Source organism: Pelophylax lessonae, assembly GCF_965119305.1.
Source record: "Pelophylax lessonae genome assembly, chromosome: 6".
In the NCBI taxonomy this organism is placed as follows: Eukaryota; Metazoa; Chordata; class Amphibia; order Anura; family Ranidae; genus Pelophylax; species Pelophylax lessonae.
The window spans coordinates 208,088,016-208,114,104 of record NC_138773.1 but is presented as its reverse complement, the minus strand read 5'-3'; the positions used below and the strand labels follow the sequence as shown (position 1 = coordinate 208,114,104).

At 42.1% G+C, this 26,089-nt stretch overlaps 1 protein-coding gene across 2 annotated transcripts in view; it reads right to left on the bottom strand.

Moving 5' to 3' along the window:
* Positions 1-26,089, bottom strand: part of VPS8 (VPS8 subunit of CORVET complex) — a 424,969-nt gene that overhangs the window by 330,955 nt on the left and 67,925 nt on the right. For both annotated transcript variants that reach the window (XM_082262330.1, XM_082262329.1), the window contains 5 exons: positions 23,792-23,859; positions 13,040-13,193; positions 11,788-11,847; positions 8,172-8,279; positions 7,387-7,467 (listed from right to left, as the gene is read on the bottom strand). In XM_082262330.1, the coding sequence (XP_082118456.1) occupies positions 7,387-7,467; positions 8,172-8,279; positions 11,788-11,847; positions 13,040-13,193; positions 23,792-23,859 (471 nt within the window). The remainder of the gene's footprint in view (positions 1-7,386; positions 7,468-8,171; positions 8,280-11,787; positions 11,848-13,039; positions 13,194-23,791; positions 23,860-26,089) is intronic.

The following is a 26,089-nucleotide window of genomic DNA, read 5'->3' as shown; positions in this document are numbered from 1 at the left end:
AAGTGGGTTGGGCCACAGCATCTGGTGAGTGGGCATTTCTCCTCCCCCCCTTGGAGCACGGTGGTGGTGGTGACCCTTTTGAGAAATACACTTGCATATCCGATCATCCCAGGAGATGGATTGAAGGAGCATGGACAGTTATATGTTATCATGATCATTTCCTGCTGCTAGTGTGATATCTGTGGAACAGTTGGACTTTGTGCAGTCTTATTAGGTGTATTTACACTATCTATGGCACTTTCTTTTTGCTAAGTTTGCGCTACTGGTTATTTAGAGGTATTGTGTAATATCTACTGTATATCTAGTTTTTACATTTTTGAAGTTAAGTAGCTGCATTGCCATTTTATTTTACTTTTTAGTGAGTGGTCCTCATTTAGAGCTTGGGTCAGCTTATTATTAATATTGGTTTACGGTGGGCATATAAGCTTTCTATATATATATTTCTACATTTACCGAGCTGCTATGGATGCTATCAAATTCCTGGGATCCAGACAGGTGGATCTCAAGAATATTTTTAGCTCCAATCAGGTAACTACACCTGATGAGGATATCACTTCCACGTTAAAAACTTTGGCCTTCACTTTGGAAAAGCAAGTGAGAGCCTGGTGGGACATTAATACCATCGAGATTTACCTATCTGAGGGACTCATCAGTAGGGGTCTCAGATGGGATATTGCACCCCAGGATGGCCTTACAGATGACGAGTCCACTAATGAATGGTACTCGTTTTTCCACAGAGCAGGCATAGAATTACAGTCCCTTATTCTTAAAAGGAAAAAACGTAAGAACTAAATTATCAATGACAAGATTAAGGAACTACAGAAAAAGATTGATAATGTTCAGGAAACAACGGCAATTAAAGATTTTAATGATAAAACCAAATCCAAATTGGATAAAATTGACAAGGAGACACAACAAAAGAAAGTTAAAAAATTTAACAGCGATCTCAAAGATTTCAAAACCAATCAAGTCTATTGTTGGCAGGCTGATCCATCTTTATATGAAATAGCCCCGCTGGCTCCCACAGACCCCGAGGTGGAAGCATCCGGAGCTTCATTGGGAGCAACGGTACAGGGTGATGAACCCAGGACACCCCGTTTGAAACACCACACTGGACAGGGCCCCCAAGGAGGGGACACCAGAGGCAACGTGGCAAGCCTCGTGGGAACCAAAGGGGGGGGTACAAGAGGTTATCCCCAGCCCAACTATGTAAATACCCATAATTATTATCAACCATTAGTGGGACAGGATGCGAGTGGAGATGGCACCCCACGCCATCAACCTTTTTTAGGGAGAGGCAGGGGGAGGGGGAAGAATCGGACCCATCCCGGGGGCATCAAGGGGAATATCGGGGAAACCCAAATCCCAATCCAAATCAGCATTTAAACCACAACGAGGAGTCAGAGCGGGACGGCGAATCCAACGCCAGAAAAAGAAGGAGGGAATGACAGGACAGGGTATCTATAATATCAGCTCTGTCACTTTAACAGATAAAGAACTCCATATATTGGACCAGGGTCTGAAATGCGCCCCAAGACGGACCCTGAATAAATTCAGTACATATTGACACCCATAAGTACATACGCAAACTTAACATTAAGAAATACCTTATCAGTAACCCCATTAACTCCGTGAGTAACACTAATCCTAGTATGGCGGTTAATAGCGGTTTAAAAAATAAGTCAATATGGAATCCCCCGGTTAGAAATAACCAGGCGGTGGAGGTATTTAAGAGTTTAGTTTTGAAGGATCTCCAGAAACTTCCGATTGACCACTCAGTTAAGAATAAGAGTAGGCATATACAGGAGGGCCTGGAGTCCCTCGAACAGAGGATGGACATTATCATCCGACCCGCCGACAAGGGTGGGGGAGTGGTGATAATGGACCCAGAACTCTATCACCAACAATTACGAGATATGTTGGCAGATGAAACCACATATGTACTGTTGTCAAAGGATCCAACTAGCGATTTTGAAAGGGACCTGAGGGTCTTGGTAGACCAGGGTTATAAGAACCATGTGTTAACAAAGAAAGAGAAACAATACCTGGTCCCAAGTGCGTGTAGAATACCTATAGTATACACATTACCCAAGGTCCATAAAGACCCGAAGTGTCCTCCGCCCCGCCCAATAGTCAACGGAATTGGGTCTGTATGTGCTAGGTTGGGCCAATATTTGGACACCTTCCTTCAACCTAGTGTTGTAACTACAAGGGCATACCTTAAAGACACCAAGGATCTGCTTATGTCGTTGGATGATGTGGTCTTGGGGGATTACTCGTCCGGCTTTCTAGCGACGGCGGACGTGTCGTCCCTCTACACCATCATCCAACATGATGATGCTCTATTGGCCTTGAATTGGGCCCTAAGCAAAAGGGACGACTTACCGCATAACCAGAAATTGTTCATCCGGAATGCCCTAGACTTTTGTCTAGGGCACAACTATTTCTGGTATTATCAGTCTTTCTACAGCCAGAAGAAAGGTGTGGCAATGGGAGCAAAGTTTGCTCCCAGCCTTGCCAACCTTTTTATGGCAGAATGGGAGGACAAACATGTGTTTTGCAGGGAGAGACCAGAACTCCTTTTTTATCGTAGGTTCATAGATGACATCATCTTTGTATGGAATGATACAGAACCATCATTGTTGAATTTTATGAGTCATCTGAACGCAAATACAAATAACATCAAATTGGAGTTCAATTGGAGCCAAACGGAAATTCACTTCTTGGACGTGAATATTAAGAAAGGTTTGGGCAAATTAACTACGTCTGTCTTCTTCAAGTCCACAGACCGAAACAGTTACCTGTCTATTCAAAGTGGACACCAACCGAACTGGCTGCGTAACATTCCGCGTGGCCAGTTCATGCGAGTACGGCGGAACTGTACATTTGATGAAGACTATATTGCCCAAACGAATGTCCTGAAGGAGAGATTTGTCCAAAAAGGATATGATGAACAATCTCTTGAGAAAGAGATTGGGAATATCCTGGAGATCCCCCGAGCAACATGTTTGCAGAATGTGATTAAACCCAATAATGGGTCTGATGACAAACAATGGAGCTTCTTGTCTGATTATTGTGAGGACTATAAAAAAGTAGAAGCCATCTTTAGAACCCATTGGTACATCTTGCAGATGGATACCACATTGGGTCCTGTTTTACCTGAGGTCCCATCCTTTATCTACCGAAGGGCCCCAAGTTTTGGGGACAGGGTGGTGAAGAAGGTTCTGAACCCCCCTGACACATCTTTTTTCCCAGGTAGACGAGGGTTTCATAAATGTGGAAGATGCAAGTCATGTTCTTTTACCCCTCACAATCAGAGAAGACGTGAGTCCTTCCATGTTGCAGCAATTGATAGGGATTTTGACATTAAACACTTTATTACATGCGACACCACGCATGTGGTGTATGCACTAATGTGTCCCTGCAAAATCATCTATATAGGGAGAACCAAGCGCACTTTGACAATTAGAGTTGGTGAGCACATCAGCAACATCATTAAGGGTAAACAAGAGCACAGTGTCCCAGCCCATTTCCGCTCACATCACCAACGAGACCCCAGTTGCTTACAATTCTGGGGCATTGAGCGGGTCACACCCCCGTGAAGGGGTGCGAATTGGGTTAGGGAATTATCAAAGTGCGAAACTAAATGGATATTCCAGACCCAATCTTTGAGCCCTGTAGGATTAAATATAGAGTTGGATTTAAATTGTTTTATTAGTGATTATTAATTTTAATTTACAATTCTATATTATGATTTTTGCTTATGGTTTTATCTTAGGATGATGTGTGTTAGGGGAACTATGATTCCTCTGGAGGTCCGCACACACAATCATGTCTTTAAACATATAACTTGGTCTGTAGATTGTTATGTTATATATTTAGTGTCTATTTTAACTACATTAATTATATTTTAACGCTATATTTATATTGATATTTAATATTTTATATTTTGATTATTGCTCATTGTTTCCGAGAAGTTTCAGTTCTTTTGTCTGTGGTTGTATGATTTTGTGCATTTTAATATTTTGGGATATGGATTTAGATTGTCTCCATATTGATGACCAAATCATCTACAGCTTTGTAACACTGGCCCATTGGTAGGTGGCGCTGTTGTGCTTGTTTCTCAGGGTGTATTGTGTACATATCAAACCCTTGTTTATGCAGGTTGTATTCCGGTGGGTGGAGTCCATACATCCGGCCGGTGGTTAATATTATTGTTCCGGGCCAAAGGTTATATCAGGAGGATGTAAGCTGATTGGTCCGGGCACTAAGATATTATTGGCTAGAGCATGACACAAGCTACCAATGGGAGGTGACAGTATATATAATCTTATAACGTTATAGTTTTATATACTTTTTTAATATATACTGGCTATGTGGAAATCACGAAACGCGTCGGGGCGTGACCAGGCGGTGTAACCAGGTTTACGTCAGAGGAGTTTGGAATACCCGGAAGGCGCGAGGTCCACGGCGTGAAGCCTGGACATCATATCCCGAAGGGCATCCCTCTCCTAATGTTGACTGTGATATGCGATTGATGATATGCAGAAAATGTGAGTGTGTTACCTAATTTTTTATATTGAATAAAGCTTTTAAAAACGGTATCACTCTATTGGAATTGTGCTTTTCTCTCCATATGCTGCCGAGCTTCCATTAGCTGTGTTGGTGTGTCTCCCGGTGTGGATAACTCGGACCAGTGACCAACTTTATAAGCTTGAATGCTCAAACACGAAAGTGGGTTGGGCCACAGCATCTGGTGAATGGGCATTTCTCCTCCCCCCCTTGGAGCACGGTGGTGGTGGTGACCCTTTTGAGAAATACACTTGCATATCCGATCATCCCAGGAGATGGATTGAAGGAGCATGGACAGTTATATGTTATCATGATCATTTCCTGCTGCTAGTGTGATATCTGTGGAACAGTTGGACTTTGTGCAGTCTTATTAGGTGTATTTACACTATCTATGGCACTTTCTTTTTGCTAAGTTTGCACTACTGGTTATTTAGAGGTATTGTGTAATATCTACTGTATATCTAGTTTTTACATTTTTGAAGTTAAGTAGCTGCATTGCCATTTTATTTTACTTTTTAGTGAGTGGTCCTCATTTAGCGCTTGGGTCAGCTTATTATTAATATTGGTTTACGGTGGGCATATAAGCTTTCTATATAATGATTTTCAGATGCCACTGTAACAAGATAATCAATGTTATCCACTTAATCAGTGTTCATAAAGTAATGGCTGTATTGTCCTAACTGACCACTTTAGCCAGATACTCTCACTGCGGAAAAAAGGAATGGTAGATCTAGAGAATACAATGCACGTTTTCTTTGGGATTTACAGCCTCAAAAAGAGGCAGACGATCTCTCTGGGAAAGACTGTTGCTCCAATTTGCTTATAAAGTCTTTGCTGGAGTTTGGCTTCAGTTTATTAGTGTATCTAAATTTTCTAGTACACCTAACACTACTTTCCTAGAATGGCAATGCTGCTGTCCAAAGGTGTCTCTGTTGCTCCTGCATCAGTGTTGGCACCGGAATAAAGGAAGTGTGTTACTGGCAAGATCACTAGGTGAAAATAAAGGGGAAAAAAAAGCCTAAAAGAAGAAAGCTAACGCAGCAACTACATTTAATGATTGGATAAGCTGAAATAGTTAACTTTTTTGGTTTTGGATTTGTTTTGGGTTTAATGACGCTTTGACCAGAGTGCCATGCCTTAACAAAATAAAATTTCACCCAGAAGAGTTCTAAAGAGGGATTCCAGCCACTCCTCGGTAGGAAAATCAATTTCAGGAAAGCCCTCTATTACCTTAGTGGTTCCCTTGATAGCCACTAATCAATCTATGGGGGAAGGTCAGATAGACCACTGTTTCACAAAATCCTTTCCTTTAAAGGAAACAAACCTAGCAAGATTTTGTTTGACCAAGGGCATGTTGGTTGTCTTCAAACCCCATAGAGGTAGACCTTGTAAAGTAGGTTGAAAGGGAGGGTCTTTGCAGCTTTAGTGGCTCTGAAAGACTCCAGAGTGGAAATAGTAGGCTGATCTTTTCGTTTCAGAGTGGTGTGCATCACATCAAAGAGAGTCAAAATGCTCTCTTTTTGTTTTGGAGTAGTAGCAGAAGACTGGGACTGCTTAAGGATAAACTCATCAGGTAGTGACTGAAGTGACTCAGAATCCGATATAGTCACTGCAACCGATGGCTGAGAAGAAGGTTTGAAAGTTTAGCCACAGATACTGCAGGGGCAGCACAGGAGCACACTTAATGCCTTCAAGGTTACAGCCAGAAAGGAAATGGGTGAACTTGACCACAATGTTACTCTAGTAGAGACCCTGGTCGACAGGGCAGGGGACTTGGCCCAACGCGGCAGAGCCAGGCAGAACCCCGATAATGAATTAAAATCTATGAACAGAGGATACCAGGATTCCAACATGCAAACATCAGCAGCTTGAGAAGGCATAGAGCAAACATCCTCAGAACGTTCATAGAGTGTCTGCTCGGGTAACCATTACAGTTGCAATGTCCCCTCTGTGTCTAGACATAGGACATGTTGTGACCGCATAGCAGTAAAGGTAGGAAGCAAGGCCTTAGGTATTCACAAAACCCAGGCAGCTATTAGCAGATAAGGGTTGGATAGCTGAAAGTGACCAAGGTTACTGTAGATAAGCAGAAGAAGCTAACCGGGGTTTAGAGTTCCATGTGGCTTTTTGACAAGCAGGAGCAGCACTGGAGAGATGCCTGCTCACTGCTGTGTGGGGGGGAAAGAGAGCACAGAGTGTGCACGCACCTCACTCCATACAATGTATGACATCAGTGCTCAGTCCCTCAGCGTTAACTCCTTCTGCAACAAAAACTGTCAGGAAATGTTGAATTTAAAGGCGTCCAGTGACCTATGCGAATGAGGTAGCTCCCAATGCTTGGCCCGACCAGCTTATTCACAGAGAGTGTCTTCAGAGACAGGGCACGTGCTGAAACAATGCTATGGATCTGGAAAGTACTTCGGGGCTAACTCATTAGCAGTTGTCAGGCTGATGACGGCAAACCCAGATAGCTGCACTCGTGGAGAACGGCGCTAGGAGTGATATGGTGAAAAGTCCTTAATGAGAAAAAAAAAAAAACTCTTAGCATATTGATAGTTATAGGTGATTTTCTATTGATGGGCAACTACAAAACAAAATGACTATTCTCCTGGGAAACTACCAAACAAATGAGAAATCTTGTTAGTGGGGGGGGTTATCCTGGGCGGGCCTAGAATCTTTTTTTGTTTGCAAATGTCCAGTCCTTCTGTAGGAAGCATTATAACACAAAGGTGAAGACTTCCTGTGTCCCCCTAAAGAATGAGAAGGAAAAAAAATACCTACAAATCCATACATGTATGACAATTTAGTACTTACTGTGAAGTTGATAAGATCATAGTGTAAGTGAAGCTGTTTCTGCTTGTTTATGTGAATTGCTCCAGATTCATCTCTCTTCACCTGCAGATAGCATTTGTATTAGTGAGCCACTCTTCACCTGAGAGTTTCACATGTTATCCTAGGCTAGGTTTAAAGTGAATTATAACTAAATATGAACAAATGCATTTTAGAACTAAGGTAGTTTTAAAAGAGACCTCCAGTATGTAGCAATCTTTATTTTTAACTCCTTCACCGTTTACTATGCAACGATGTGCTATTATTTTAACATTTATGTTAGTCTTTTAAGAAAAAGATAAGAACAGAGCATTGAAGAACGTTGAACCTTTTATTGAAATAAACTTGTTCTGGACTTCAAACACTGGACCACAGCATACTGGTGTTACAATCCTGTTTTACCTTACCCAAGTATCAGCCTGAAGTGGCCCTGAAAGAGGTGCCAGTCCAGTGCCAAAATGCTGCACATTACCATTTCATCAACACCGGGTGGAAATACAAATTGCATTGGAGAGCCAGTGCCAGCCATCCATTCTTTCTTTCCAGAAAGGTTATCAGCAGTTATTTTGCAAATGATAACAGGTCATTTTAAAGGGTTTGGGCTAAAGACTATTCTGATAAGGCAGTCTGTATTTGATACATTTTTGATAAAAGAATACATATACAGCTCTAAATAGAAAAAAAATCAAATTACAATTAACACACAGTACATACTGCATGCAGTACATAAGGATAAATGTAATAATCTTCTCTGTCTAGTGTGCCCTTACCAAGAGAAAATGCACCACATCCCCTCTGCAGAATGCCAGCATGGGGTTCAATGCTCCCTGCAGAATCACAAAATGCCATGCTAGAAGTGGGACACTGGAAGGATCCATCTATGAGAATGCAAGAAATATTGCCAATATTTAAACTTGTAAAATGTCTGTATAGAAAGAGTGACAAACTGATCTTACCAGAAAAAAAAAACATTTCATTTAATAATATTTGATTGACACTCATAATTTAAGAAATGGTACAGCATTACATATTGTCACATAGTAGTAGTTTCATTAGAAGATTATGTGCATGTGACGATTTTAGAGAGATTGTGATAAAGCAGAACTCCGTAGAGAAAAATGTCATCCTTTTAAGTGTATGTCCCCTCTCCATGAAAGCATGTCCTAGCATTATTTTTTTTTTGTGCCATTACAGTTGCCAAACAGCTGCTGGAACCCCATATCATTAGTGCACTTTCCCTGCACACAGTGTGTGGGCAGGCTCTTGGGAGTAAAAATATCAGAACTGTTTTTCTGGTTAAGAAATCAATGTACGCATGCGGAGTGGCACAGGGATAAACATGGAAAAATGTGACTGTATTGCAGAAATATATATAAATATGTATTCTTTTTTGCCCTCATATATGCTTTAATTCACGAGGACCATAAAGGTAAATGAAACAGCCAGACCCAATTTCTCCCTGGTGAGGCTAAAAAAATCATTGTAGTTTCAGACTAAATATAGGCATCTTTCATTACTTGTATTTACAAGGGTCTTTAAAAAGTTTCTACACTTTTATATTTTCGTTGGAAACGGTGAGGGTGGGAGAAGTGGTAATTGGTCGTGTCTGAAACGGTCACGTGACTAGTCTGTCCGGCAAGCTGGCTGACTTGCAGTTTAGTATAAGAGTTGTCACTCTGTGGTGAAGATGGCTGCCAAACATTTCATTTGCACCAAAGAGGACCAGCTTTCATTTTGTGGGCAGAAGGTATGCTGGGAGCACAAATTCATCTACGCGTGTGTGCTCAGTATGGGGATAACGTTCTCTCTCGTTAAGTTGTTTATGAGTGGGAGGTTATGGAACACCCAGCTCATAGTCTGCATTTAGCACCATCTGATTTCCACCTTTTTGAACAGCTCAAAGAAGCTTTGAGGGGAAGAAGATTTTCAAGTGATGATGATGTGAAAGCAGTGGTGCATCAATGGCTACAAGCTCAACCAAACACATTTTTTCCTGATGGCATTAAAAAGTTGGTACAACGCTGGGAAAAAATGCATCGCAAAGGAAGGTGTCTATGTAGAAAAGTTATGTAATTTGTTTTTGAAATTCTTGATAAATAGAGTTAAAAAAATGTGCGCAGACTTTTTGAAGACCTCTCATATTTCATACCACATACATTTTAAAGGGTTGTCACCTCACCAGTCAATTATTTGATGACATACAATGATCATGTCAAGGAAGGTTATTAGTAGCCATTGTACAACTATACTGATTTTTAATGGCAATGTGTACTCTGTAAAGTGCTTCTAAATATGTTGCTGCTATATGATTTGGTGAGACGGATGCACTTTTCTTATATCAGTAAGACTAAAAATAAACAATTGGGCACCAAATCATAGGGGGAAAAGTACAAGAAGATTTAAATAGTTTACAATTCATACATGAAAAAACAGCCATTGTGTTTTGGAAGCAACAACTTTCCCCCCTTTATAAGATTCTAAATTAAAACCCGCGCTAGAAAGAATATGAGGTGATGAGAATACATTCATGCAGCTGCTGTACACCAAGTAAAAACTTAGGAAAGATTGCTAACAAAAAACAGCGCTTGCATAATTATTAGGGGTGCAACTCTCAAAAAAAAAAAAAAAAATATATATATATATATATATATATATATATATACACACACACCAGTGTTACAACAATAAATATATATGAACATATGAAAACAAAGTGCAATCATGCTTGAGTGCAATAATAATAATAAAAGATGCACCTCTGAACTAATTCAATAGTGCTAAAAAAAATGTCCAGTATCATGTGCAAAAATATATACTAAGAAAATGTCCAGTATAATGTGCAAAATGTACAATATACAGTGCTGAAGGTGATCCAATATGATGTGCAAGAAAGTGCTTGAAGTGCTGCTGTTACAAGGTGCTTAAGTGCTCCAAACTGCAATCGGAGCAAAAAGTATCCAGATCCCCTCTGGAACCCCACTCACCAGAAGCGATGGACCTTCTATAAAGGTCAGATGAGCTTTGTAACAATTCACAGAATAGGACTCCTCCAAATAAACCCCGTAGGATCCCAAGATATAAATTCATCTGGGCAGCTCAAAGGGAAAGAATATAGTGAAGTCTGAATAAAGATATTTATTAATCCACTTATTTATGTACTTACATAATAAAATAATAAGCACACATGGAAGAGAAAAATGACAGTTCCAAGACCCAATATCACACTACTTCCGGGAATGCCGCCGGTCTTTGATGACACCCAGGTAGGCGGGTGAAATACGTCAATGCACTTCCGGTCAAGGCAGAGCCAACAACGTCACTTCCTGTAGTCCGTGGAATGCACGCCGGCAGCGTTCCCGGAAGTAGTGCAATATCGGGTCTTGGAACTTTCATTTTTCTCTTCCATGCGTGCTTATTATTTTATTATGCAAGTACATAAATAAGTGGATTAATAAATATCTTTATTCGGACTTAACTTTGTCAGCCATTCTTTCCCTTTGAGCTGCCCAGAGGAATTTATATCTCGGATCCCTATTCTATGACTTGTTACAGAGCTCATCTAACCTTTATAGAAGGTCCATCGCTTCTGGTGAGTGGGGTCCCAGAGGGGATCTGGATACTTTTTGCACTGATTGTGGTTTGGAGCACTAAAGCACCTTGGATCACCTTCAGCACTTTATATTGTACATTTTGCACATTATACTAGACATTTTCTTAGTATATATTTTTGAAATGATACTGGACATTTTTTTTAGCACTATTGTATTTGTTTAGAGGTGCATCTTTTATTATTATTGCACTCAAGCACGATTGCACTTTGTTTTCATATGTTCATATATATTTATTGTTGTAACACTGGTATATATATATTTTTTTTTTTTGAGAGTTGCACCACTAATAATTTTGTAAGCGCTGTTTTTTTGTTAACAATCTTCCCCCCCTTTATGTTTAGCACCCATTTGTGTATGTTTACATTTGAGTCATTTTCTGGTTCCCATTGAAGGAAGTCCATTTGCCTTGGGAGCTGCCTCCCCAAGCCAGTAAACTTGGAAAGAAAATCTATGTATTATTATTATTATTATACAGGATTTATATAGCGCTGACAGTTTGCGCAGCGCTTTACAATGTGAGGGAAGACAATACAGTTACAATACAATTCAATACAGGAGGATTTAGAGGGCCCTGCTCGTTAGAGCTTACAATCTAGAAAAGCTTTAATGAGCAGGGCCCTCTAAATCCTCCTGTATTGAATTGTATTGTAACTGTATTGTCTTCCCTCATATTGTATCAAATATGGTTGTATGAATAAACATAGAAATCTCGAAGCCCCTCAAATATTTCTTCTACATTATTCAATCGGTTTTGGAGTGAGGGAAGACCACTTACTCGCCCATAAGGAAAAGTCATCCAAACTTTCAGAGATGGCTTTAAGCCAATTACCAGTATCTGTAGGAGGAACAAGAAGAAGCATTAACAATGTATTCATCTGCATGTTCAATAAATAGTGATTTTGTGTGAATCTTCAACGACCTTGCATCTAAAGATTTCCCAATTTTGCTTTAAGTATGACATTAAAATAATACAAATAAGCATTATTGTCATTATTAATTTGTAAGAGTCAAATAAAATGTACATTCACCAAGGCAGATTAAACAAAGCAAAGTATAAAATTTAGATCAGGCAAGGAACATTTTAGTCTGATTTATCTTTTTACCACTGACACAAAAATGTGTGTAGCCAATTTACTTTAAATGAAGGATCTCGCATAGATTGAGCATGGATGTGTTTGTGGCCTGATAAAATAGGCTGTTTGGAGGTTCGTGTTAGATTTTCAGTTTAGAAGGGTCAAGATATATCTCTAACCAAAACTTTTAAATTTAGTTTCAGATAGAGTAACAAATCGTTAGAACCCAATTCAGAGATTTCTATTCACTTACTGTTCTGGGAACACAAAAGTGAGAGGAAATATGTTCAAAGTGCAGAGAAATCTCTTCCTTGACAGCTCACTGGAACAAAGAAAAAGAACTACCAGGACTGGGCTCATTAAAAAGCACAGAGACCCAGGATTGCTCTTTTGCCAATAGAGAGCATGATATACCTAAATTAATTAGAGGGAACATGTAAGTAAGAGACATACAGAGACTACATTTGCTGATCTCTAACAGAAAACACTAATTGTCTTGCTGTCTGTTATACTTTGAAATAATAACCTGTAACAAGCATGTGGATCTGGAAAGTCAGAGTGAAGTCTGGGCTTTTTATCCATACACTTATTCTAAGGCAGTAAGTGAAGCCACTGGATCAACATAAGAGCTGCCAGCAAGTAATTTTAGTCTTTGTTGAGAAGACAGCACACTCTGAATTTGTTCTTTTGAAACAAATTAAGATAAATACATCTGGGCCTGTTTTACATTCTTCTAGGTAATGATAGAGAAATTACCAAATTAGCACATACTTGGGGTACAAGGTACTATATGAAATGGATATATATTCATGTACCCTGTAAATTAGAACTTTGTGCTCTAGTAAAGTCACCAAAGCAGCATTACCCAAGCAGATACTTAATAATGAGGCCCCAAAAGCACCAACGGTGTTGTGCTCAATTTGATTGTATTTGTATATATTAGTGTTCTTATACCTTAGTCAAGGATGCCATGGCCAACAGAGAGTACTGGGCAATCGGGTGATCTCTCAATTCAGCTTTTGTGTGCAAAGGCTCAATACAGCAAACTTCTCCCTTGGATCCACTGAACAGACATCTGGATTCACAGCTTCTCACTCCCATTACTCGCCTGTATCACAAAACAAGTGGTGATTTTCTTTTAAAGCACACAACTACTGTACAAAGCCAACAAAAGCCAGATAAGCTAAACACCTAGTACAATATATAATACGATTTCTGAGAGACTTTATGTTATTTCTGGTAAAAATATATTTCTTTCGAATGTTAGGCAAAAAGCCTCAATTTTTATAGGAAAACTCAAATTTCATTAAGGCTGGATTCACACTTGAAACGGATGCGGCTGACAGCAGGGGTCTAATGCGTCCCTGTCCTCCATTTCAGGGATGAATCAGGCCCGAATTTTTGGCTGAATTTGGACCTGAAAGGAAACCAAAGACGCACAGGACCCCTGTGAAATCCGCTCTGCAGGCACCCCGGAGATGTGTGAACTGGCTCCATTGACAGCCGATCACAATCTCCTGTCATGCGAATTGGATGCGAAAAACCCGCATCCAATTCACATAAGTGTGAACTGAGCATTAAACATACTATACAGTGCCTTGAAAAAAATGGATTTTTGTAAGATCTTACCGTAAAATCCTTTTCTCTTAAGCTCATTGACAGACGTAGTCTTCTTGATTCTCAAGAGCTGGGTTATGTTGTCTCCGCAGGAGTAGGACTAGGCAGAAAGACAAAACGTTCTGGCTCCACCTTAGGGGCAGTCCCTGAGGGTATATCCTCCCTCTCTCTGCTACAGGGAATCAGTTCTGTTCTAAAGCAGTAACAGAGAATTTAACCCAACCCAACTCAATGATAGAGGGGCGGGTACTACGTCTGTCAATGAGCTTAAGAGAAAAGGATTTTACGGTAAGATCTTACAAAAATCCATTTTTCTCTATCGCTCATTGACAGACGTAGTCTTCTTGATTCTCAAAAGCTGGGACATCCAGAAGCAGTGCCACAAATGAGGGGTGGGATTGACAAAAATCAAATCCAATCTAGAAGGCCCAACCGGTGCCAAACTAGAAGTTTTAAAGGCTCATTATAAACAAAGAATGAGACTAAAAAGAAAAATTTCCAACGGAAAAAAACCCTTGAGGCAGACCACTGGTCTCCTCAAATGGCGGCCTGCAAAACCTTGCGGCCAAACACGGCATCAGATGATGCCATTACATCAACTTTATAATGTTTTGTAAAGGTATGCACCGACGACCAGGTAGCCGCCTTGCACACCTGGACCACTGACGCCTGATGGCGAAAGGCCCATGACGCACTAAGCGCCCGAGTGGAGTGCGCCTTAACAGGGAACGGGGGCTCCCGACCCTTAATAGAATAAGCCTGTACCACCGTCTGTCTGATCCATCTGGAAATGGTCGCGGCAGATGCAGGCAACCCCTTTTTGGGTCCATCCGGGATCACAAAAAGTGAATCCGTCTTGCGAAACGAGTCTGTCGTTTTCAAGTATACCCTGATCGCCCGGACCACATCCAAGGAGTGTAAAGCAAACTCCCGAGGATGACTGGGCTTAGGACACAGGGAAGGTAATACAATTTCTTCATTCAGATGAAATTCTGAAACCACTTTTGGTAGGAAGGATGGATTCGGACGAAGAACCACCTTATCTCTATGAACCACCAGATATGGGGAACGACAAGATAATGCGGCCAGTTCTGACACCCTGCGTGCAGAAGTAATAGCCACCAAGAAGGCCACCTTCTGGGACAACGTAGGTAGAGGAATCTCCCTAATATCTTCAAAGGGAGGTTTCTGAAGAACCGACAACACTAAATTAAGATCCCAGGGTGGTAACGGCCCGCGCACTGGCGGAGCCAGATGTCGCACCCCCTGGATGAAATTCCGCACCAAGGAATGAGTAGCCAAAGGCTTCTGAAAGAAGATAGCTAATGCTGAGACCTGACCCTTGATAGTACTCAAGGCCAGTTTCTGCTCAACCCCTTGTTGCAGAAAAGCTAATATTCGACTAATCGAATAAGACCGTGGACGGAACCCCAGAGGTTCACACCATGCAATGTAGGACTTCCATGTACGATGATAAATCTTTCTGGAAGTCGCTTTCCTTGCTTCAACTAGAGTAGGAATAACTGAAGCTGACAATCCCTTGTCCTTCAGCACCTGGGTCTCAATAGCCAGGCCGTTAAAGCCAGCGATCGTAAAGCAGGATGGAAGATCGGTCCCTGAGACAGTAGGTCCTCCCTGAGAGGAAGTCTCCACGGGACGTCCGCCACCAGTCTGACCACGTCGGCGTACCAAGCTCGACGAGGCCAGTTTGGAGCTACCAGAATTACTGGAATTCCTTCCTCCTCTATCCTGCAAAGAAGTCTTGGCAGTAACGCGAGAGGAGGGAATGCATACATTAGCTGGTATTGCCCCCACGGGGCGATCAGTGCGTCTGCGGTCTCTGCTAGAGGATCGCGGGAGCGAGCCACGAATCTCTGAACTTTCCTGTTGAATCGTGATGCCAACAGATCCACATCCGGGGTGCCCCACCGTAGGCACAACTGGTGGAAAACGTCTGGATGGAGGGACCATTCCCCCTGATCCAGAGTCTGACGGCTGAGATAATCTGCCTGCCAATTCTCCACCCCCGGAATGAACACCGCAGAGATCGCTGGAACAAATCGTTCCGCCCAGCGAAGAATGCAAGCCACTTCTTTGGCCGCTCGGACACTCTTGGTGCCCCCCTGGTGATTGACATAAGCCACGGCCGTGGCATTGTCCGACTGGATCCGAACCGGGCTGCCCTGGAGCTGCTCGGTCCAGTGAATCAGACAAAGTCTGATCGCTCTCAGTTCCAATACATTTATCGGCAACCTGGATTCTTCCGGGGACCAAAGTCCCTGGACAGATAACTGACCGAGAATTCCTCCCCATCCGGATAGGCTGGCATCCGTGGTCACTATCGTCCAATATATTGGCAGAAATGACTTTCCCTGGCTGAGCATCGGAGACCGAAGCCACCAGACCAGAGACTCTCTGGTCTGTTTGCTCAATCGGATCTGATTGTCCAGGGATTCCGGATTCCGATTCCATCTGAGAAGAATCTCTTGCTGAAGAATTCGGGTATGGGACTTGGCAAATGGGACTGCTTCGAAGGAAGCCACCATCAACCCCAGAACCCTCATGCAAGTCCGAAGGGAAGACCAGCTGTTGGACAGTAACAACTGGACTGCTGATTGAATCTTTCGGAGTTTCCCTACCGGAAGGAAAACTCTTGTCCTGACTGTGTCTAGAATTAGACCCAGATATTCGAGCCTCTGGGTGGGAACCAGAAATGACTTTTGCTGGTTCACCAGCCACCCGAATTCCTGTAAAGAAATCATAGTAATTTCTATGTTTTGTAGCAAGGTCTGAGGAGACTCTGCATGAAGCAGAAGATCGTCTAGGTAACCAAGAATCGATATGCCTCTTTGGCGCAGTAGTGCCAACATTGGGGCCAACACCTTCGTGAAGACCCGAGGAGCCGTGGCGAGACCGAAAGGTAACGCCACAAACTGATAGTGGTTCTCTTCTACGGAAAAGCGTAGAAACCGCTGATGTCCTGCGAAAATGGGAATGTGAAGATATGCGTCCTTGATGTCTATGGACGCTAGGACATCCCCTGGATGCAGGAAGGCTGCTACTGTGCGAATGGACTCCATTCTGAATCTTCTTATGTTGACAAAAGAATTGAGTGCCCTTAAGTCCAGAATTGGACGCACTTTGCCCTCTTTCCTGGGTATTGTAAATAGGTTTGAATAAAACCCTTGAAACCGTTCTGTCCAAGGAACGTGGACTACCACTCCTTGTTGTAGTAAATCTGTGACTGCTCTCCGCAGATCTTCTAAACGATCCGGGGATAGTCGAATATTGGAAGGGAAGAATCGCGCCGGTGGGAGAGATCGAAACTCGATCTTGTACCCTGACCTTATGACTTCACAAACCCACTTGTCCGGGATTCTGGAAAGCCATGGATCCGGGAACCGGCGAAGACGTCCCCCCACCCCAGTTATGGGTGGGGGCGCACCTTCAGGCTTTGGACGATTTATCTTCAGGTCTGGCGGGGGCGGGCTTTTGCTTGCCCGACCAACGACCCCTGACGCCTCCTGAAGGAGCTTTGGAGGACTTAATTTTTTCACCCGCGGGACGAAAAAACCTCTTGTGAGCAGAAAAAGAAGGCCCTCGTCTTTGACGAGTTCCTTTACCTTTAAAATTTTGCGGTAAAAAGGTGCTCTTTCCACCCGTGAGATCCTTAATGATCTCATCTAAGTTGGCTCCAAATAGAAGCTCTCCTAAAAAGGGGATATTAGCCAATGCTTTTTTGGAACCTTGGTCGGCTAACCAACCTTTTAGCCACAGTGTACGCCTGAGAACCACTGCTGAGACTGATGCTCGCGCCAATAATGGAGTGGCGTCTAACGCCGCATCACACACAAACTGTAACCCCTGTATCATTTGTTCCAACAAATCTGATACCGCCTGAGGGACCTCTTCTAAGTCCCGGCGTAACCACTTGGTCCATTCAGTTACAGCCTGCGAAACCAGACCAATAGCTATTATAGGTCTGAAAGCTGATCCAATCAAGGAAAACATGGTGCGAGACATAGCTTCTATCTTGCGATCCACTGGATCTTTAAAAGACGGAGCGTCTTCTAGAGGAATAACCGTGGCTTTATTCAATCTAGCAATTGGTGAATCCACCACAGGTGGTTCTGTCCATTTCTTAATGAGGGTTTCCTCAAACGGATAATGCCTGTTAATGCGTTTAGAAATAGTAAAAGTGCGTTTTGGCAGACGCCATTCTTCTTCGATTGGATTGCCAAAACATTTGGGCAATGGAAAAACCTTCGCCACTTTGATGCGTTTTTTAGTCCCAAAAGGGATTTCAGTTTCAGCTATTTCCGACGGAATACCCTGTAATCTTAAGGTTTCTTGAACAGATACAATGAGTGCGTTTACCAACGCTTCCTCTCTGGCTATGGCTGATGCCGAAACATCCTCCTCACTGTCTGAAGAGACAGTACCCGAGACACCAATCCCAGATGAAGTACCTGCAACTGCAGAAATAGGCTCAGAGTCTGAATCCGAGGTTTCAGATAATAAGGGGTTAGGCGGGGGTCGCTTTCTTGCGCCCTGTCCCTGACAAGCCACTTCCACCCGGGACACAAAAGTTTCCATAATAGCTGACAATGATTCAATCGTCAGTGGGGTGCTGGAGGATCCTGCAGACCCCTCGAGGGGATCCGGAGGAGATACATGAGTGGCAGGGTCCATGTTAATTCAGGACACCTTTGCCAGAAAAACAAAAAAACTTTTTTTTTTTTTTTTTTTATGTGTCTCCCCCTAGCGCAATAGCGCCCCTCAGAGTACCTGCTTCTCGATCCCCAGAGAGAGAGAGAGGGACCCCCAAGGCTCACCAACCGATGCAGTGAAGTTTCCAACCAACTGCAGTCAGCGTCTGTCTTTTACAGACTGGAAGGAGCTGTTTGCTTTTTCCCGGGTAGAAGGACGTGGCTCCGCCCCCTGTGTATGCCTTCCGGCGTTCCCAGCTCTCCACGAGGTAGCTGGGCTCATGAAACATGGCCGCCCCCATACAAGAGACATAAGACTCCAAAAACATGGCGGCCGGCGTGACCTGAGGACATACATGCACTTGGTCTACGGCAAAATGGCGGCGGACCGCCGAAATCGTTTTCCCAGCACATCCACCTGCATCTCTGCTAAGTGGCGATATATGGATCTACAGGAGATACACTACAAATAAGGTAGGATTATACCTCCTATGTCTGCTGTAATGTTACAGTCTGCTGGGTAGAGTGTTAGCTCTCAAACCAAGTCCACTTCCCACAAACACATACTGTATTTACAAGGGGACTTCTTAGTGTCAGATATATACTGACCATGTATGGAGGGGCCCATAATTCATACTGCCTCATAACGAGGAAAGAAAAAAGGGAACGTTTACTCACCATACCAAACCGACAGGCACCCTCTCTTCACAATACCCTCTCCACCGGGGTGGGGGGTTGTGGACCACTCCGGACGCCTCGACTCTCTGGTTCCTGGCGTCCAAGCGAGACTTTTAACTCGCAAGGTCAGTCCCTCCACTGGGACTCCGTCGCGGCCGACCCAGCGCGGAGCTCTGGTCTGCACGCGCTCGTAGGCAGAAACCGGGGTGACCACTGGATCTCAACATCCAGCCCGTCGCCCGGCCCCGCATACTTACTTGAATGTGTCGCGGCCGACCAAGCGCAATGCAATGGTCTGCGCGCGCTCGTAGGCCGGCTGGGGTGACCACAAGTGTCGCCCAGTCCGGCGTTTTTGCTTGAAGATCTCACAGGAAAAAAACACTGGAGAAAAACTACCTAAAAAATGTTTTTTCTAAAGAAAAAAATCTTGCCAGGACCAAAAGATCCCAGCAAGGAACTTAGGTCCTTACTCCTGACTAGACAGAAAAAAACTGATTCCCTGTAGCAGAGAGAGGGAGGATATACCCTCAGGGACTGCCCCTAAGGTGGAGCCAGAACGTTTTGTCTTTCTGCCTAGTCCTACTCCTGCGGAGACAACATAACCCAGCTCTTGAGAATCAAGAAGACTACGTCTGTCAATGAGCGATAGAGAAAGTATTCATACCCCTTGAAATTTTCTACATGTTGTAATGTTACAACCAAAAATGTAAATGTATTTTATTGGGATTGTATGCGATAGATCAACACAAAGTGGCAAAGAATTGTAAAGTGGAAGAAAAATGATAAATGGTTTTCAAAATATTTACAAATAAATTACCAAAAAAGTCTGTCGTGCATTTGTATTCATCCCCCTTTACTCTGATAACCCTAACTAAAATCTAGTGGAACCAATTGCTTTCAGAAGTCACCTAATTAGTAAATAGAGTCCACCTATGTGTATTTTCATCTCAGTATAAAAACAGCTGTTCTGTGAAGCCCTCAGAGGTGTTTTTTTAGAGAACCTTAGTGAACAAACAGCATCATGAAGGCAAAGGAACACATCAGACAGGTCAGGAATACAATTGTGGAGAAGTGTAAAGCAGGGTTAGGTTATAAAAAAAATATCCCAAGCTTTGAACTTTTCACGGAGCACTGATCAATCTATCATCCCAAAATGGAAAGAGTATGGCACAGCTGCAAACCTACCAAGACATGTCCGTCCACCTAAACGGACAGACAAGGAGAGCATTAGCATTAATCAGAGAAGCAGCCAAGAGGCCCATGGTAACTCTCGAGGAGCTGCAGAGATCCACAGCTCAGGCAGGGGAATGTGTCCACAGGACAACTATTTGTCACGCACTCCACAAATCTGGCCTTTATGAAAGAGTGGCAAGAAGAAAGCCATTGTTGAAAGAAAGCTAAAGAAGACCCGTTTGTAGTTTGCAAACATGTGGAAGAAGCAAAATTAAACTTTTTGGCCTAAAAGCAAAATGCTGTGTAGCAGAAAACTAACACTGCACATCACCCCGAACACACCAACTTTCCCACCGTGAAACATGGTAGCAGCAGCATCATGTTGTGGGGATGCTTTTCTTCAGCAGGGACAGAGAAGCTGGTCAGAGTTGATCAGAAGATGGATGGAGCCAAATACAGGGCAATCTTAGAAGAAAGCCTGTCAGAGTCTGCAAAACACTTGAGACTGGTTGGAGGTTCACCTTTCAGCAGAACAACGACCCTAAACACACAGCAAGAGCTACAAGTGAAAGGTTTAGATTAAAGCATATTGATGTGTTTGAATAGCCCAGTCAAAGTCCAGACCTAAATCCAATTGAGAATCCGTGGCAAGACTTTAAAATTGCTGTTCGCACTCGCTCTCCATCCAATCTTACAGAGCTTGAGCTATTTTGCAAAGAAAAATGGTCAAAAATGTCCCTCTAGATGTGCAAAGCTGGTAGAGACATACTCAAAAAGACTTGCAGCTGTATTTGCAGCAAAAGGTGGTTGTACAAAGTATTGACTCAGGGGGGCTGAATACAAATGCATTCTACACTTTTCAGCTATTTGTAAAAAAAAATTGAAAACCATTTATTATTTTCCTTCCACTTCACAATTATGTGCCACTTTGTGGTGTTCTATCACATAAAATCCCCAAAAAATAAATGTACGTTTTTGGTTGTAACATGACAAAATGTGGAAAATTTCAAGATGTATAAATACTTTTTCTAGGCACTGTAACATTATTGATAAGTCATTTTGTAATTTAATATCTTTTTTATGTCTGTAGCCAGCTATAGTTTTCCAAATCTGGTAGCAGAACATAATTTATAATTCCTTGTAGTCATATTCTGTTTGTAGAGAGATCTTTTCCAAATCCTCTCTTAACCCCTTGTTAATGTAATATGTAGCTTGAGCAGGTAAATATAAATCCTGCATCCTGATGACAGACCTGACTTGAAAAAAATAAAACCAAATTCACACTAGTCTCTCCATCAGGTGATTGATAAGAGTTCAGATGGAAATGCTAAAATCACGTTATATCCTGCCATTTATTTGACAAAACAGACCTATTTATGGGGGTTTTTCCATATTTCTATAGAACCCACACTTATTAGGGAGGATATTAGGGTAAAATACACAGCACTGAAAGTCACATTACCTAGGTATTTTAAAAAGGCACAATGGAGTATCAAGGGTAATATGAAGACACACAGCACCCATTCCTCCCGATCCCTTGACGCACTATCTACAACAGTACAGATCAGCTTTTATATTTTTTTATTTGGCCTACTGACATTCTAATTCTTTTTTCTTTTTTTTCTGATGAAAGTAAATAACCAGTAGCCTTTTTTTTCATTGCTTCTGCATTTATAAATATTGCCCACTGACAAACGCTATCTGCGAATGCTACATCAACTAAGAAAACATGTAAAGTGGAACTTTACCAAAATGTAAATAATTTTTGTGGTATAGGAAACTTTTATAAATATTGATTGTGCCTAAGCAGTGCCCTGAAAAATCTACCATTTGTCTTGATATCCTCTAAAATAAAAGCAGTGCAGTTCCTGGTATGCGAGTGTGCCTAGGTACTTCTGTGCCTACAACCTCGTAGCTGTATATCTACAGTGCGAGATCCAAGGCAGTGTGCCTCTGACTGCCAGTCTGATGAGAATTAAAGTAAGTCTGCTCACTGTTCTCCTTGCTGGAGGCTCTGGCATTAGCAAAAACCATGACTCTACCAAGATGGCCACCCCACCAAGAGAAACAGTGCCGAACAATGCATGGCAAGTCAGTAATGGGGAAAAGTTTATCTACAATGGGACCACAGGCAATACTGATGACAGAGGACCAGCTCTTTGCCCTATGCTTGCCTTTTGGGGCACAGATTCCAGAGTTAAGTTCTTCCTAAATTATCAAAGAATTAGTGGAGAGGATTATTGCTAAATATCTTATAACCAATACAGAACACCTGTAAATTGTATTCGCCACTTGTAACCTGTATAATACAACGTAGTGCCCACTATAAGCAAAGAGGGATATTGTATTGTATTATATATGTATAATATTTTTTTTGTGATAATAAATATATGGATATTTGACAGCTATTTTTGTAACACCTATTACACCAGGTCTGTCCCTACAGCACCATCTGGTGGCAGCATTACTAAATTATCCCACAGTTTTTGCCTCCGTAAACCACTCAAAATGTATGATGGTGAATCACAGCCAAAGCCAGTACCAGACAGGGCTGGCCCAAGACGTTGTGCTGCCTGGTTCCAAGAATGAAATGCTGCCCCTCTCCCCAAAAAATAAAAATCACGCCCACCAAAAGGCCCCCACATCCATTATTTTATATAAATATAACATTTAGAAAATATTATATATACGGTTATCTTCTTCCATAACTCACCACCAGACCAGTCCACCAAACACCCATGTCTGTCCTCCTGTCACTACTGTGTCTGCGACGGCCACCGCCCTAGAAGATCCAGCCTGCTCGGCCTGAAATGGGAGTGCGCTGGTGTCTGATGTCTGTCATTGCGCACACCACGATAACGTGAGAGACGTTCCCAGGAGGAGACCCTCCGTCTCCTCATACTTATCAGTTTGCACTACAGGCGGCAGTATGAGATAGTGAAATGCCACCCGTTAAGGTGCCACAAACTGACGACACGGAAAACTGCTGAAAAAAAAATGCTGGGCATTAATTTGTTGCCCACCTCAAAGTTCTGCCTGGGTCCCACACACCCAGTGGGACCCATGGTAGGGCCGGCCTTAGTACCAGAGCAAATATCAGATTAGGTCACAGACCAGAAGCCAAATTGGGACAAATCAGAAAGTCTGTTAGTGCTGTCAGATTCCACAAAACCTATACCTAAGTCAACAAACTACCAATATAAACGTCATGCTGTATGAATGTTTTGCAATAGTACCAACAGCATTCTATCACAAACGTATAGATATATTTATGCAAGAGTCAAAAACTGCTTCCCCATATAAAAATGTAGTTTCCCTCCTTGATTAATTAAGTCTAAAATGTAGTATTGAAAACAACTAGTCCACAACTAATCCACATTTTTAAATACATACAGTTATAGATTGTGTTGCCAAAATCCTCCATTGCTCTTTAGAAGGTAAGGAAAAACAATAACATAACATACACAAAAAGAAACAAAGGGGCCAAATGACTAATACAAAAAATAAGAAAAAAAAAAAAAAAACTTACTTGAAAGTCAGCTCAAATACAGATCCTCCACTGTCATTGCAGATCGCAAGAGTTGGGTCATCTGTAAACTGAACAAAAAACACAGCGGTGGCTAAGTAATTAGCTCTTCTGCTCAGCAGCATTAAGGTCCCAAACACAGCACTACCTGCCTTAGGATTGCATGTTCTTTCTGTGCGGGTTTCCTCCAAGTACTCCGGTTTCCTCCCACATCCCAAAGACATGTTGGTAGGTTAATTGGCTCCTGTCTAAATTAGCTCTAGTATGTCTATGTATGAATGTTAGTTAGGGACTTTAGATTGTAAGCTCTGGGACAGGTGTGAATGTACAATATATATGTAAAGTGCTGCGTAAATTGACTGCGCTTTATAAGTACCACTAATAAATAAATAAAATAAAAACACAGCTTGGTTGATAATTCCTATGCAGCTTAAAGAAAGCAGCAAATAAAAAGAATGTGCAATAATGTATCCATGAATGCTACAAGTAAAGTGCTATTTTAGATTTAGTTTAGAAAATGCTTTATAAATGATCTCAAAATGATTGCTTATATTGTAAGCAATAAAAGCACAGATAAACCAACAAATATGTCAAGTTCCACATTCACTTAGATCAGTCAATAATATGACTATTTTTCAATCAACGGCTTTTTCCTAACCCTTCTTTCTTTTCCTTTTTCAGGTTTTAAAACATAATTATCAAATAGTAAAATGTCATTAATTCCCATAGAATTATATTATCATTGAATTTTATCATCATTGCAGATCAGGTTGCTATCCCCCTACTGGAGACCCATTACCATCCTTATACTCTCTTGTATGCCCTTCAGCACCAACAAGGTGCTTCCAGTAGGGGTAAAATGCAGATAGGCATTAAGAGTTTGTAAAGGAAAGGAGGTGTTACGTGCAACTTGCCTCCCAACAAGAGTAAGGTCCCTTGCACACTAGGGATTTCCCAGCGTTTTAGTGCTCCCGGGTGAAACAGGTGCAGTCTTTACCCCAGCTGCCTGCAAAAGACTATGGTAGGCTGAAATACGCTATGACTGGATGGGGCCAAACGCTGTGCCCAGTGGTACTAATGTCTAGTGCCATATGCCTGGAATGCAGGTGTATGTCCCTAGCATAGACAGGCAACAGGCAGCAGGGCTGAATGCTGCAGCATCTGTGCCTCCTGGGCACACTAAAACTCTGCAATTTGACACACACTGGCTAAACGTCTACTATGCAAGGGGCCTAAAATGTGTGCAAATAAAGTACGGGATACAAACAACCTTAAAGTATAACTAAAGGCAATTTTTTTTATTTATTTTTTTTATTTTGTACTGGGTAGAAGTGGATTGGAACGCCTATTAGGCCTTTACTTCTGTCTGTGCTCATATTAGAGAGATTCACCCTCTCTATTTGTCCAGTTTACAATTATAATTGAAAGTAAAAGTAAGAAAATCTGACATTTTGGGTTGTCCCCAGAAAAGTAGTACAGGGGAAATCTTCGGGTTGGTATACTAGTTCAGGTGACCTGGGGGCCCCAAGGGATCCCCTTGATTTGCAGGGATTTCCTTTCATTTCCTGCTTTAGCTCTGGGACAGAAAGTGAAGGAAATCTCCCCAATGAGACAAAGATGGCAAAAAAAAATCTCTCAGGGGTTATAACCACCCCTTATTAATACCCAAAGTTCTACTTTAATTTTGACACTGGACCTATCCCAAAAATCTTCCTCAAGTTTTAAAGTCTGCAGTATTCTGTGCTATCAAGTCTCATAATGACTGAATCTCAGTAAGATTCAATGCAATAAGGGGATTGTGGACTTCTCAGGGAGTCACACAGTTCGGTTCACATGCTATTAATGGTAATGAAGTTATTTGACAGTAATTACTGCGCCTAGTTTTTTTTTTTTTCTACGCATAGAAGAGCTCAGAGAGCTGGATTACTTGAGTGGATTGAGTGACTCACCTTTAAAGGAGAAATCAAGCCAAAAGCTAACTAACGCTAAACCTGCTCTGTCCCACATTCGAAACCAAATCTATCTAACCCTGTAAAGCAAAAATCACTGTACTTGCCTATTCTGCAACCGATCCGGTCCGGTCCCCAGCAGGGGAAGGTCTGTGCAGGAGAGGACCAACAACGGCTGTGAAATGCCTGGGAAGTGACATCATCCATAGACTTATGGGCCATACACACTATAAGATTTTCTGAAGACTTTTTCCTTTAGACTTACCAAAACCATATAATATGAGGTCAAACCTAAACACTTTCAATTTGTATGCAATCTGGCAGGCCCTTGCACTACATAGAAAAGGTAAAT